The 16,655-nt window shown below is 41.7% G+C and overlaps 1 protein-coding gene across 1 annotated transcript in view; it reads right to left on the bottom strand.

The window, feature by feature from the left end:
- LOC147734859 (aggrecan core protein-like) overlaps positions 1 to 16,655 on the bottom strand; it is a 164,354-nt gene that overhangs the window by 66,046 nt on the left and 81,653 nt on the right. The window contains exon 3 of the mRNA XM_086952512.1: positions 91 to 231. Within this exon, the coding sequence (XP_086808638.1) occupies positions 91 to 231 (141 nt within the window). The remainder of the gene's footprint in view (positions 1 to 90; positions 232 to 16,655) is intronic.

Raw genomic sequence — 16,655 nt, 5'->3', positions numbered from 1 at the left:
ATTCGCGCCAGGATACTCCAGTAGTAATTGAGCGCGCTACAAAACACCTTACATTTACATTCTATTTGATTCCGCTCGGCAGTCACTCACCTTGAATGTGTCATGTCCGCCTATCCAATAAGCTGCTCCGGTAGATGGGTCACTAGGTTTACCCATCAAAGTATACACAAAGTCATTTTCCTCAAGGGTATGGATAGAGGCTAGGTGAGAATTTATGGCGAAGCATGCTCCCTTAAATAGAAAGTAAAGAAAGTTTTATTAATGAAATACCTTGTTTATTGCTTGTTGTTTTTAGCCCCAAATAATGTAAGAATGTTTTTCAAATGTCAGTGAAATCATAATACGGATGTGCCATTTTAAATAACTATCTATCTATCTATCTATCTATCTATCTATCTATCTATCTATCTATCTATCTATCTATCTATCTATCTATCTATCTATCTTGAGATTTATGGGTAGATAGATAGATAGATAGATAGATAGATAGAGAGATACATAGAGAGATAGAGTTACTAAAGTAAAGCTTAAAACCATTTACATTTGGCAGTTATAGTTCAGTACACTGCCCATAACTTGGACATGGTCATGCGTTGCTTATGACCTCACATATTACATCATGTATGACATCTCAAATAGCATTATTGCTGGCATTACTGATATTTCATCTTAACATAATGTCTTTAAAGAACATTATTTGTTAATTGTATCACCTTTTCTATTGACATAACTAACAATGGAAAGTTTAAAGAACTATTGATACAGATAATTTGATTATTGCACCATGTGTTGGGATGGAAAGATCCCCTGCATGGTGTTGGAAATGTGCCTTTGCCTTTAGTGCCCCAGCTATACACATGTCTGGATCTTGGCTCAGCACAGATTAAGCATGTGTGATACAACTGTCTCACAGATTGTATAGATTGTGTAGCACTATCACAAATAAGGTCCAGTCAATTCTCAATAAATTACTCCTTGCTCAACCCCTGGTAGCTTTGCTGGTAAGCAATCAGGCTTAAATTAGGAGACAGGTATGTAAAGCATTTCATTTCACTAAAACACTAAATAAGTAAGGAACAAAATACAATAAAATTACAATTTTACTGTCTAAAAATTGAGAATATTCTTAACTTTAAAAAGAACACAAAAATGACAAAAGTCCAATGAAGGAAACTGGAGATATGAATCTTTAAATATCAAATACAAAAATTTACTTTCTAGTGCTTAAAAGTGAAGTGCGCCAACTGCGGCTATCTGGACCGGGTCAAAAGTTCAGACCACCTGAGGTGGAGCTCGGGTCAGATTTGTCAAGTAATTGTGGCCAGTCAATTTTTACCTTTTCCCTTAGTCACTTTTTTGGGAGCTTTTTCTCTCAAATTGGAGCAACCGGCTTCGCCAATCTGGATTTCAGTTCAAATATGGTGCAGCCTTGGTGACACCTTTCAGGGATATTTTCTTGAAAAAGTAGCGTCCATATTGGCAGATATTAAAAAAGACAACCCGGTCATATACACCTTGCCACCGTCCCCTCCATACCTCTCAACCCCTATTGTCACTAGGTTTCCTGAAATCGATGCTACCTCCCTTAGACACCTAGTAGCATCCTTCAAGTCAGGCTCCCCTGCTGATCCTTGTCCGCCCGATATTTTACGATTAGCAATCCCGATCTTAGAAGACCAGATCTTAGACCTTTTGAACACCTCATTAGCCACTGGATCATTACCAACTACCTTTAAAGAGGCACGCGTCAAACCATTGATAAAAAAACCTGGGGCAGATCCAACTAGCCTAAAGAATTACAGGCCAATCTCCCAGCTGCCATTTTTATCAAAAGTACTAGAACAACATGTACTGAAGTCCCTGTCACCCCTCCTGGAATCCCACCATCTCCTCCAGGAGCGGCAAGCTGGGTTTCGTGCCCACCATAGCACGGAACTAGTAATGCTGTCAGTATTGGATGAGCTCAGATGCATGGCCGACAGCAAAAAGCCAAGCGCCCTGATATTATTAGACCTATCAGCGGCGTTTGATACTGTCGACCATGCACTGCTCCTGGACAGAATAGCTAGGTCCAGGATAAGAGAACAAGCTCTCCAGTGGCTGACAGCCTTCCTATCAGGGAGGACACAGAGGATCCAGTTAGCAGATCAGGTCTCTGAAGTAGGTACCTTAGTTTGTGGAGTCCTGCAAGGGTCCGCGCTTTCTCCACTTTTATTCAACTTATACCTACAACCATTGATAGAATCCCTGGCAAACATGGGCTGTAAAGTTTTTAATTATGCAGATGATACTCAGCTATTGCTGAGTATCGACAATACCATATCGACTCAGACCTTAGCCCAAGACATATTATGGTTCACAGTGAACTGGATGTTGTCCAACTTATTGAAAATAAATCCAGACAAAACGGAGGTTCTTGTAGTTTCTACTTCTACCTCCCCCTGGAATGACCTGTTCTGGCCACAAGAACTTGGACCTACCCCAAAACCATGCTCTAATGTAAAGAGCCTCGGGATGAAAATTGACCAGGAACTATCAATGACCAACCAAGTGTCCGCTGTGGTTGGTTCATGCACTAATCTGATCAGGCAGCTACGTAAGCTCGCCCCTTTACTCTCAAGGAGCATGCTCCAAACCATCGTCTCAGCCACGATTGTGTCGAGAATTGACTACGGCAACGCACTATACCTAGGCCTCCCCAAAAACTCCATCAATCGCCTACAAGTTATCTTGAATGACGCAGCCCGCCTGATATTTGGAGTACCTAGGCGGAATCATGCCTCTCCCTTACTTTATAGGTTGCACTGGCTCCCCTTGAAACAAAGAGTTGAATTCAAGAGCATGTGCATTTGCCATAAAGCAATCCATGGCCAGGCGCCAGCCTACATAAAAGATAGGCTCAGAATCTACGAACCTAAGCGCGCCCTCAGATCCTCCGATTCCCTCCTGCTATCCTGCCCACGTTTCAAACTGGCAACAAAAGGAGGCAGAGCTTTTTCAGTTCAAGCACCCACCATCTGGAACAAGCTACCGGAGGTGCTCCGTAGAGAGGCCAACCTTCTCCGGTTTAGGAAAACCCTGAAAACTTTACTTTTCAAGGACGCATTCACATCTCCGTAGTTAAGTCAACATCTTTATCTTCACTTCGTCCTCTTGTCGCTGTACTTTGTCAGAAGCGCTTTGAGACCTGTCGGTGAGTTGGCGCGATACAAAACTCAGTTACAAATTACAAATTACTCCTGGAGGTCTCTGTTGTTGATATTATAGAGCTTTCAGTGGGGCAGACCTGCATGGTCAGTCCGAGTCGAAGTTCGATGTCGCTGGCTTGACTCTTGTCATCGAGATTGGCCTTTTTATGGAGCCTTTTCCAAAAAGTAGTCAAAAAGTTCCTAAACTTTCAGAATTTCTTCTGAAAGGTCCTTTGAGGACTCGAAGTGTCCACAACACGAGCCAATGGTCCAGAAGCTTTGATTTGCCTCTTGATGTTTGAGAAATACAGTTCCCACATGTGCCTGGTCAATCTAAGTAAACTGTAAGTGAAGCTGGTCAGCTGGGCGTGTCCTGTGGTAGGGGATGTAGGTGACTTCTTCCAGCACTTATATTCCAGTTACTGATCAGGGAGTCCACTCCTTGAAACATTAAGACAAGCAAAGTCTTCTTATGTGATGCTTTGCCACAGTAATATAACTGTCCTTCTGAGTGCAGTCCTCTCTTTGTACAGTCCAAGGTGTCAGCAGGGCAGTCCTTCTTCTCCAGTTGTTTCCAAGCAGGGATCTGAGGTGCAGTGCAGCTCCCTGATATTTATTCCAGATTCTGGACTGTCAAAATTGGGACACCCCAACCAATGGGGTTCAAGTTGCCACTTTCTGTTATACCACTTCCTAGAAAGTGTGGCATATTTCTGTCCCAGAATGCACAACTCCACAGAAATCAGAATAGGGAAAGTCTCTCTTTGGAGTTCAAGTCTGGCTAACTTAACACACAGGTATGGCTAGTTTTCACCTACACTCCACTTCAGCCACCCGGCTATTCTAATTGAAGGGAGTCCCATCTGGCTGGGGGTGCAAGATGGTGGCTGCAGGATGGTGGCTGGGCCTGCTTCCTGGGCTGTCTGTGCTTCTGTCCTCTGTCTCTGACTACCGGTTTGGCTATCCAGCTTCCTCGTTTTTCTGGATTCTGCAGGTAGCAGATCTCTTCCCACCAGATGTCTTCTTTGTTTCAGTCCAAGCCTCTTCACACCTAGCTATAGGGCTCTTTTAGGTAACTTCAGGAAAGTAAGTTAAAAAAACTACAGGGCATATTAGTAATCTCCTGCGATAATTATCGCTCAGCGCTTTTAGCACGAGGATAATTATTGCAGGCTAACGCTGGATTCCATCGCGGAGATAGCATTCTATCAGCAATGCTTATCTCCCAAGCGATAGGAATCCATGCATTAGCTGGAAAACAGTGTGATTATTGCTGGAAATCCAGCGATAATCACACTGCTACCAGCGATACCTTGCTGATAGGGCAGGGTGATCTTAGCCATGTAATCCACCTCCCATTGAATTACATGGCTAAATCAGAACACAAGCAGGCGTTAGGAAAGTAGCGTTAACTGTGGTTAGCGCTACTTTTCTTAACGCTCTGCTTGTTAGCGTGCAGCTTGATGATTGGAGAAATGTCGGTTAGCAACATTCCTCCAGTTATTTTGGCACAGAACACCCACTTTGCATCTCATTAGAGATGCAAAGCTGGGCGCTGTTGAAAGGGGCTCTAAATCAGCAAAACACGCAATAGCTGAGATTATCGCCTCTTTTCGGGCCGAAAACGGCCGCAAAATAGGCAATAATTTCACATCGCTGCCTTGGTAATGTGCCCCTACTTTCCTGCAATGGCTATAATAATTCCAAACATGGCAAGATGTTGGATTTATTTTAACTATTATTTTGATATTGTGCATTAAGTTGCCAGCTCACAGCTGTCAAAGTTAGACTTTATTCATCTTTAATGAAGCATTCCCATGCTACCCTATGACGCTAGCAAGACTACAATGGGGGAAATGAAATTGTCAGTTTTTATATTCCAAGGGCATATAAAGCATCTTTTAAAATGGCCTTGTTTTTTATAACAAGACACGCTACTCATGGGGCAAATAAGGTAGACCTTTGGGGTAACTTATAGGTAATGAAAAGGTTTTAGACTTTGGAAGTACTCTTAATTCCACATTCTGCAAGGCAGGGCTGGTTTTAAAATGATAGCAAGCCCCACAGAAGTGCACACTTAAGTGCATTACATCTATTTGGGTCTATAAACCTACATGGCCTGACATATTCTACAGACTTACATGTACGTTATATGAACCTATTGCAATATCATATGCCCTTTAAACAATGTATTGTACCTAGGCCTGGTGAGAAGGGCACATTCAGAGTCAGTAACCACCAGTATCAGTCAAATAATAGGGGTGATCAGAACAAAAAAGATGAGTTTCTCACACCTATAGAGGCTTCAACGCAACCAACCCTCATAATCCATTAGTAAATTGTTTTATTCATATATTTGTTCTGCTCACTCTAGAAACAGCACAGGGCAATGAGTTAGTGTGAATGATGGGAATCTGCCCTTTCACAAGGAACCCATCCCCACACAATGTAGTTCTCTTTTGTGCCTGGTGCTATTATGGCAGTGTGTGCTTTTTAAGACCAAAAAAAGTAATTGTATTTTTAGGCCTTTTTTCATATTGGCATGGACTCAGTAGCTTCTCCAACAGTAACAATTTATATAACCTGTGACAAATTAAAACAAGCATTGACAAAGCTAATAGACCACCGTCAAATATAAGATGTATTGCCTGTGACAGTACTTGCTGTAATAATGATCAGTAGAGTAAACAGGCCTTTTACCAATATAACAGGAGTGAGTTCAATCGGCCCACTTAAAGAAAGTTCCACTGCAGAGTATCGAACACACTCTTAGCCTAAATCATGTGTGGGTGCATGGGTAAACTGTAATGCATGTGTGTCTGTATGTTCTATAGTATATGGAGGCCTCCGGTTTACAAATTTGAAGCCCAGGTTTATAGAGAGGCATGCGGAGGTTTAGGATCAAAATCAGACTGTTATGTGGATTGCCTGCATTACTGTAAGCTGGGTGAGGCATACATACTGGAGGAAGCGAGAGTATTGTTGCAACGATTCTGCACATACACAGAACTGTGCGCAGGATTATGGGACCTCAGTGTATAGGAGCTAAGCCTTCCGAGCCTAGGACCGACTAGCTATAGTGTTTTACTCGCTCTCCAACTCACTCATGAAGAAGCAAGTCATAAGACACCCCAGAACACAACACTCCCAGATCTCTCGGAAATCACAGTAGCAAGATACTTCTTTTTGCTCACACTCTCGTACCCCTCTACAATAAGATCCGACCGTTACACAAATATAGTTCAAAATGTTTTTTTTACTATTGTGCTCTAACATGCAGTATACGTGCCGCAACAAGCAGAAATAGGATTAACATGGATATAGTCAGCATTGCAGCTAGGCCATATATCATAACGGGAGATGTCATCATATACAGACAATGGAGAAAGACTATAATGCCTAACCTCCCTTCCCTTTGTAAAAAGACATATTATTCAACAGACCCCATACCTTAGACTACAGACGGTATTTCCACATTGTAGGTACGTATTACTCTTCTACCTGGAATGGTCCCTCTCCAAGTGTGTATTACCTAAACATGCATCCCCATAACATCAAAGTATGAGTCTCCAACAGCAGCGGCATTAGTATGTTTTGTCTAGGTGCTAGGGCCTGACCACAACAGAATAACAAGGGGCACTGTTTATCAACTTTGCTCATAATGTTCCGACTAAACTCCAAGAACAAGCAGAGAACAAATACAGCAGACGGTTCTCTGTGAAAGGCATATACAGAGTCTTCCAATAATAAATCTGTGTAGTAACGTGGGCAAAAGCTGCATCATGGCTGCAGGGCTCATGCTAACTCCTTGATGTTGATCACGCCCCCATCGACCCTCTCCTTGGTAAGGTCGTAGCATATAGAAAAAAGAATGCAATGTTAAGCAATGTAAAAAATCATTGTAAAAAAATATCTTAATAATCCCCCAAAAATTAAAGATTAAAATGTTCTTAAGGCGAGTCCGGAAACTTTACCAGATCATGTGCACCATGGAATGCAAGTCATTTTAAAAGGTCATCCCTGTCAATCATAGCATTGAGGGATGCCATCCAGTTTAGAAGTCCGAAAGAACATGTGTGTTCTTCATAAACCAATGCTTCTAGGAGCTTAACAGGGCAACTTGTGTGATATTAAGTGAAACTCCATTGCAAAAGGCATTGTGCAACCTCCCAGGTATTCCAACCTGCTAACACTCCCATTGCAACCACACACATCAAATGGCCATCCTCAGAACAGGCCTGGTCATGGGCCATTAATGGACCTATTAACAGATCATAATCTAGGTCAGCGCATGATGTATTGAAGACACATATATCCAAGGCCAAACTGAAAGGGCATCTATACCTATAACTCACACCAAGCGTTACCAATGGCAAGCACCCAAAATGTTGTTGCATTGCACGGTACAGTTGCAACTGGCAGGGTCTGTTGAGAACCACATGATGGGCAGCCATTGCGAAACAGGAGAAGATGTACAAGCACGCCAGAGAGCGGATCAATGGAAATCCTCTGAAGGCGATGGAATGAATAAAAGCTGGCATTACTCCAAACATCATCTCAAACAAAGACACAAGGCTGGATCCCAGAAGTTTAAAAAAATTTGCAAGGCCTTCAGTATCACAAGCATTAAATATTTGGTGTATTAATTCCCCAAAAGGGATTGGGAGATTTGTGTTCAGTAGAGAGTGTATCTCACCACCTGCAAATCGAAGGTCTCTTGCACTGATGTGAGAGCCCCTTTTTGTTGAAACAATAGCGTTGTGAGTCTTCTTAGTTTATTGAAATCTGTTTTCAAATTTGGAAAAGACGGCCAAAGCGCACTATTTACAATCCCATTCAGGGGTGGAAAAAGGACATTGCTACAACAAGTAACACGTTGTGAAAACGTTACTACATATTGGTTACTGGCCTGTAAGCCCCAGCAGTCGTGGTTTTCAAAATAAGATAACTGCCATTTGAAAGCAAAGTTAGTGCAGGAATAATAACTGGAAAAGGCGTACCAAGCCAGATTGTTGTATAGCGTTTTAGGATCCTAGTGTAATTTTCCCGATGTATGCCCTTATATAGGTATAATTCACATTACCCTTTTATAGGCATAGAAATCATAACCATATTTCGACATAACCTATCCAGTCCAAATATGGCATGGCTACTTCCACCAGTTCCAAAAAGCTACAACGATTTCTTGGAAAACTCTGCTTCAGCGGTCAGGGACATGCCCTTTCTTGAATATTGATTTATCCTAGAAATCATGGCATTTTCAAAGAATTATTGTTCTTTGATGACGTTGTTATGTCCAACCTTACGTCAATCCCGGCACCTTCAAGGTATAAATATGCCTACACTTGCCCTAGCAAACACACTGTCGTTTGGAAGCTGACCCTCCAGCTGACGCAATGACAGAGAGGCTGCATTTCTCTCGCTGAGAATCCAGCTCCAGTGTTTTCAAGCTCCCCTCGCAGGGTGTTGGGAAATCAAGTTCTGAGACAGAGATACCAAACCTCCTTCATTCTAAACCAAGGCACGGAGCTGATTAGACCCTAAGAAAAAGTTTGGATAGATTCTTGGCAAAGAAACTAAGACTTATGCTACACCATTACTTCTTCGCTCATACTAGACTTAGGCTAGGTACATCGGGGTAGGCATATTTTAGATGCACCAGTTGAGTACTTTTAGTCTTTGTTATTTATGTATGTATTTTATGGCTTAGAAACCATGTCATGCTTTTACAATATTATTTTATGATACTCTTCTTGCTGTACGCATTATACTTTACAGCCAGTATTACGATTGTAGCAGTTCATTTCTTCTGTATAGGAGCTGAGGGTCATCCAGGCATGTGATCTTTTTGAGAAAACGGCCTTATCCTCCAATAAAGAGGCTAGTTTTGTGTTTTTCCAGACCAGTGTTTTTAAATTAAGGTGGCCGAGTTGCGCATCCCACAGTCCAGACAATTTGGTGGAATCTAAGGCTAGTTTGGAATAATTTCTTGCCTGGGAAAACTCCCTGTGTTGTATGTCATGCCACAACAGATTGTTAAGCGTGTTTGGATTGGCCTTACTTATCTTATGCCAACATATGATATATGCACTGTATCTAGCTAAGACTTGTTGTTGCAGGCCAAACTCCAGCCTTATTTGTGCTTCTGACGTATGAGACGGAAGACAAAACATAGTTCTGTAATCTTTAACCAACATCCTATCCAGCTCCTTAGCGTCTCTTCCCCGAATTGGCTCGCTGCCATAGATTATCGAGGGGAGAAGATTAGCCTGAACTACGAGTCAATGTCGGTCCCATCAATTTATTTGCAAGATTTTTCATCGTTAAGGCAGTTAATGAGTTTGTGTGAATGATGGGATTTGGCTCTTTCACAAGGAACCCCTACCCACACAATGTAGTTCTGTTTCGTGCCAGGGGCTATTATGGCAGTGTGTGCTTTTTAAGACCAAGAAAAGTACTTGTATTTTTAGGCCTTTTTTCACATTGGCATGGACTCAGCAGCTTCTCCAACAGTAACAATTTATAAAACCTGTGACAAAACAAAACAAGCATTGACAAAGCTAATAGACCAGCGTCAAATATAAGATGTATTGGCTGTGACAGTACTTGCTGTAATAATGATCAGTAGAGTAAACAGGCCTTTTACCAATATAACATGAGTGAGTTAAATCGGCCCACTTAAATAAAGTTCCACTGCAGAGTATCTAACACACTCTTAGCCTAAATCATGTGTGGGTGCATGGGTAAACTGTAATGCATGTGTGTCTGTATGTTCTATAGTATATGGAGGCCTCTGGTTTCCAAATTGGAAGCCCAGGGCCATAGAGAGGCATGCAGAGGTTTAGGATCAAAATCAGACAGATATGTGGATTGCCTGCATTACTGTAAGCTGGGTGAGGCATACATACTGGTATTGTTGCAGGGATTCTGCATATACACAGACCTGTGCGCAGGATTATGGGACCTCAGTGTATAGGAGCTAACCCTTCCGAGCCTAGGACCGACTAGCTATAGTGTCTTACTCGCTCTCCAACTCACTCAAGAAGAAGCAAGTCATAAGACACCCCAGAACACAACACTCCCAGATCTCTCAGAAATCACAGTAGCAAGATACTTCTTTTTGCTCACACTCTCGTACCCCTCTACAATAAGATCTGACCGTTACACAAATATAGTTCAAAATGTTTTATTTACTATTGTGCTCTAACATGCAGTATACGTGCCGCAACAAGCAGAAACAGGATTAACATGGATATAGTCAGCATTGCAGCTAGGCCATATATCATAACGGGAGATGTCATCATATACAGACAATGGAGAAAGGACTATAATGCCTAACCTCCCTTCCCTTGGTAAGAAGACATATTATTCAGCAGACCCCATACCTTAGACTACAGACGGTATTTCCACATTGTAGGTATGTATTACTCTTCTACCTGGAACGGTCACTCTCCAAGTGTGTATTACCTAAACATGCATCCCCATAATATCAAAGTATGAGTCTCCAACAGCAGCAGCATTAGTATGTTTTGTCTAGGTGCTAGGGCCTGACCTCAACAGAATAACGAGGGGCACTGTTTATCAACTTTGCTCATAATGTCCTGACTAAAGTCCAAGAACAAGCAGAGAACAAATACAGCAGACGGTTCTCTGTGAAAGGCATATACAGAGTCTTCCAATAATAAACCTGTGTAGTAACGTGGGCAAAAGCTGCATCATGGCTTCAGGGCTCATGCTAACTCCTTGATGTTGATAACGCCCCCATTGACCCTCTCCTTGGTAAGGTCGTAGCATATAGAAAAAAGAATGCAATGTTAAGCAATGTAAAAAATCATTGTAAAAAAATATCTTAATAATCCCCCAAAAATTAAAGATTAAAATGTTCTTAAAGCGAGTCCGGAAACTTCACCAGATCATGTGCACCATGGAATGCAAGTAATTTTAAAAGGTCATCCCTGTCAATCATAGCATTGAGGGATGCCATCCAGTTTAGAAGTCCGAAAGAACCTGTGTGTTCTTCATAATCCAATGCTTCTAGGAGCTTAACAGGGCAACTTGTGTGATATTAAGTGAAACTCCATTGCAAAAGGCATTGTGCAGCCTCCCAGGTATTCCAACCTGCTAACACTCCCATTGCAACCTCACACAGCAAATGGCCATCCTCAGAACAGGCCTGGTCATGGGCCATTAATGGACCTATTAACAGATCATAATCTAGATCAGCGCATGATGTATTGGAGAGGCATATATCCAAGGCCCAACTGAAAGGGCACCTATAACCTATAACTCACACCAAGCGTTACCAATGGCAAGCATCCAAAATGTTGTTGCATTGCACGGTACAGTTGCAACTGGCCGGGTCTGTTGAGAACCACATGTTGGGCAGCCATTGCGCAACAGGAGCAGATGTACCAGCACGCCGCACGCCAGAGAGCGGATCAATGGAAATCCTCTGAAGGCGATGGAATGAATAAAAGCTGGTATTACTCCAAACATCATCTCAAACAAAGACACAAGGCTGGATGCCAGAAGTTTAAAAGAATTTTCAATGCATTAAATATTTGGTGTATTAATTCTCCAAAAGGGATTGGGAGATTTGTGTTCAGTAGAGAGTGTATCTCACCACCTGCAATTCGAAGGTCTCTTGCACTGATGTGAGAGCCCTTTTTTGTTGAAACAATAGCGTTGTGAGTCTTCTTAGTTTATTGAAATCTGTTTTCAAAGTTGGAAAAGACGGCCACAGCGCACTATTTACAATCCCATTCAGGGGTGGAAAAAATACATTTTTTACAACAAGTAACACGTTGTGAAACCGTTACTGCATATTGGTTGCTGGCCTGTAAGCCCCAGCAGTCGTGGTTTTCAAAAGAAGATAACTGCCATTTGAAAGCAAAGTTAGTGCAGGACTAATAACTGGAAAAGGCGTACCAAGCCAGATTGTTGTATAGCGTTTTAGGACCCTAGTGTAATTTTCCCGATGTATGCCCTTATATAGGTATAATTCACATTACCCTTATATAGGCATAGAAATCTTAACCATATTTAGACATAACCTATCCAGTCCAAATATGGCATGGCTACTTCCACTGGTTCCAAAAAGCCACAACGATTTCTTGGAAAACCCTGCTTCAGCAGTCAGGGACATGCCCTTTCTTGAATATTGATCTATCCTAGAAATCATGGCGTTTTCAAAGAATTATCCTTCTTTGATGACGTTGTTATCCGAAATCCAGTTTAGGAAAAAACTTAAAACGTATCTTTTCAGTAGACAGCTGGGTTAGGAGGAGGGGGGACAGTCATCTCACTTACCATAGCGCGGGGACACGCCAGTGGCGTAACCAGGCGCTTAATAAATGTCCAATAATAATAATAATAATGTCCAACCTTACGTCAATCCAGGCACCTTCAAGGTATAAATATGTCTACACTTGCCCTAGCAAACACACTTTGGTTTGGAGCAGTTTGACTATCTACTTGCTCGACGCATCTCGCTACAGCAAGTGCCGAAGGAAGCCGACCCTCCAGCTGATGCACTGACAGAGAGGCTGACTTTCTCTCGCTGAGAATCCAGCTCCATTGTTTCCAAGCTCCCCTCACAGGGTGTAGGGAAATCAAGTTCTGAGACAGAGATACCAAACCTCCGGCATTCTAACCAAGGCATGGAGCTGATTAGCCCCTAAGAGAAATCTTGGATAGATTCTTGGCAAAGAAACTAAAAGTTATGCTACACCATTACTTCTTCCCTCGTACTAGACTTAGGTTAGGTACGTCGGAGTAGGCATATTTTAGATGCACCAGTTGAGTACTTTTAGTCTTCGTTATTTATGTATGTATTTTATGGCTTAGAAACCATATCATGCTTTTAAAGTATTATTTTATAATACTCTTCTTGCTGTACGCATTATACTTTACAGCCAGCATTACCATTGTAGCAGTTCATTTCTTCTGCATGAGAAAGAAGACTGTTCAATAAATATTTTTATTGAAAACGCCCGTCTCTATATTTCTCGGCACCTCTGATGAAACGAAGCACGCATGATTGACTGAGTGAAATATCTATCTATTGTTTCCACGACTCTGAAGATCAGTTTTATTCTTGGGAAACAAAGTTGTCATGTTTATGCGGTTGTCAGAAACTAATCCCTTTGTTTGTATTCGAGAGCGTTTCTAGTGACCTCTGAGCTAGCTGGCACTCACAATTAAGTCTAATATATTCGATAGAGACCTAGTCGGCTTAAGTCCTACGTCACATCTATAGAAAATATTATTCCAATGCGCAGAGCCTATTGGGAATGTAGGAACTGCACTACATGGCGCCCAAAGTTTGGTAAGGCACTAATTTAACGCTAGATACTGGAGTAACTTGGTCGTGCTTTTCACAGAAACCCCTTTTCCCCGTAAAATACTCCAATAGACATCTGGAGTGGGTAAAAGGATAAAATATCCGCCATAACTGAGTAGGACAAAAAATCTTATGTATTAATTTTTGGTTTGATTCAACGGTGAAGGATACAGTGTTCCAAAATATTGTGCACCTTATCTTTGCTTCCTTGAAACTTGCTCTGCAAACTTTTAGTCAACAAAATGACTGAAAACGAGACTGGTGGAGCTGCAGCTGCAGCCAGACCAGGTTTAGATGTTACAGGTTTCCAACAAAATGACCCAGATGCTATAATAATCCCGGAAACCTTAAGGAAAACCATCACTATAAAGCTAATAACAAATGGCCTATCATCAAGAGGTGGTAGGGTAATTTTTGTCATTGAGGCACATGAATAAAGGCAGACAGAGGTATTCTATTCATGGATTGTCTTCCCTGAAGCAAATCCAGTAACACATGTGTTTCACTTCTACAAAGGAGGGACCTCCAACGGAATACGTTCCTTTCGAGAATATTGAAATTCCACTAACTTACCAAGTGCATCAGCTCTGGTTTAAATGCGCCCTACAACATCAAAATCACATTACCAGGCTCAGTCCACTAGGTAGACCAGGCGCAACAGGGCGGGTACTAGCCAGCTATACACCACATCCTGACATTGAAGAAATGTCAAGTGATGAACTATTAGTTCTGGGTAAAACAATGAATCAAAATACATAGACAATTCGTTCAATATGTCATGCGGACTCTAACAGTCCAACCTGCTATCAGGATTCCACGAAAACCCCTTATCAGGGGAAGACAAATACAATTAGACCACAAACCATACAATCAGTCATTGGTAAATTGCCCGCAAAACGGGAACAAATTCCATTCCGGTTAGCTCAAAAAATTACTCAAATCAAGACAGTATTTCCTGACAGTACACCAAATGAGAAACACAGAATTTTAATAATTTGTTTACCAATGGGGATCACACCACATCTGGAGGACTGCAACACTTGGGGTACAGTCTTTGCTGCAATCTACACAAAAGCTCATGGTGTTCCGTCAATGGCGGGAATACCAGACGTCGTGAAACAGATTCGGGCCAGAGCCTGCTTTGATTCTAGGTATGAAATTACTTAAAGATTTCAAACAGGTCTCAGCTAAAATATTAGCTAATATTAAAGGTGAAGCAGCATCCTTGGCGTTCCACCAAAAATTAAAAGAACTTGATGTAATTGAGCAACCATATGAACTAGGAAGAATAATTGAAAAATCCTATGAAGAACTAGGTAGAGATAGTTTGGGTGGAAAACCAGTAAAACCTCAACAAACAGAAAATCCTAAAAAGGTTTTTATTAAAAACACTCTCAATACTCCTAAAAAGAAGTGGGGCAATACTAGACAGACACTTCCTAAAAAGAAGCGTTCTCAATACAGAGGTAGGTCTCCTCAAAGGGAGCCCTTTGAAAAGAGGTATAACCTCAGGAATAGGGATAATTTGAGAAAACCTGATAGATATCAAGATACTGATACACGTTCCTCTCGTACTTTTCAGAGTTCCTCAAAGAATTCGGAAAGAAGAGGACGGCCAGTACACAAGGAAGACCGCGTGAAGTCCAAAGACGATCAGCACGTTCCAAAAAATAAGAAAACCGAATTCACCAAAAAGAAGATAGCAGGTCTAAAAATCATGCCGAGGATCTTGAGGACACAACTCAAGAATGTGGTGTGGGCCCAAACAATGCTGGACAGCGCAGCAGAAATCACCATAGCTCGCAAGATCCTGAAGGATCATCTGGAGACAGTGGACTTGAATGAGTATATTCAAGTTGAAACTGCCGATACCAGGGTTAGTGTACCCCATAAGTTATATGAAGTAACACACCGAATGGAGGGAGACATAACTAGGAAAATAAGAGCAATCTTTTGGGAGAAGCTCTCTAAGTGTTATGACATTCTTCTAGCTGAAAAAGACTGGCCACAAAAATGTGTCAGGGAGTGGTCACATTGCGAAGACATCATTATTCCAGCCTTCTCCAATCATATTGCGATTCATAAAAATATACTTATGCCAGAAAATGGTCTGTATCCCAGACTCCAGCATTATATAAAAATCATGTGGGATGGGATGAGGATTCTCCTCACCATAAAATCCAGTTAAAAAACTCAACGGACTGCTCAGAGGCTGTATCCAGTTAAGCAAGAGGCTGAAAAACAGGTCAGGGAGATCTTAGATTGTAGTGTAGTTCCTATTTTCCCAATAGGCCCTGCGCATTGGAATAACATAAACAGCAGTGTAGACGTAGAAGTGCGGTCTTCCAGGTCTCTACTGACTATGCTAAACTTAATTGGGTTTGTACCAACTAGCTCAGAGGTCACTGGAAACTTTCTTGACTGAATAGGAAGTGATCAGGTTCCCTGGCACAGACAAGAAGGGATTCAGTTTTCCAACAACCGCATAAACATGACAACTTTGCTCCTTAGAATAAGAGTCAATCTCTAGAGTCGTGTGAAACAATAGACAGTTATTTTACTCAGTCAGTTGTGCAGATTACTTTCACCAAGATGCAGAGAATAGAGAGACGGGCGTTTTCAATAAAAGGTATTATTTATTGAACAGTCTTTCTTCACATGCATGAGAAATCATTTGCCACAATTGCAAGACTTGTTATTATAAAAAGTGCGTACAGTAAAAGGAGGATTGCGAAATAATACTGTAAAAGCATTGATATGGTTTCTTAGCCATACAATGGTTAAAATGAATAAAATATATACATTCATATATACATTTAGCTAACGTACTCAACTGGTGCTTCTAAATACGCCTACCCCAGTGTACCTGACCTAAGCCTAATACTTGGGAGGGAGTAAGTAGCAGTTTAAGTTAAGTTGGTTTTGCCAAGGATTTGCTTCAAGAATTCTCTCTAAGGGTTTAGTCAACACCATACCTCTGGAATAGAATGTTGGAGGTCTTGTATCTCCTTCCAGGACTCGATATCCCAGTCACTCGCAAGAGAAAAGACAGCGTCTCTCTCAGCGCGTCAAGGAGGAGGAGGGAGGAGGAGGGGCAGCGTCCGGAGGCTGCTTGCATCTGCTGG

Source organism: Lissotriton vulgaris, chromosome 1_2, assembly GCF_964263255.1.
Source record: "Lissotriton vulgaris chromosome 1_2, aLisVul1.2, whole genome shotgun sequence".
NCBI lineage: Eukaryota > Metazoa > Chordata > Amphibia > Caudata > Salamandridae > Lissotriton > Lissotriton vulgaris.
The sequence above is the reverse complement of the archived record's forward strand: the minus strand, read 5'-3'. Positions and strand labels throughout refer to the sequence as shown.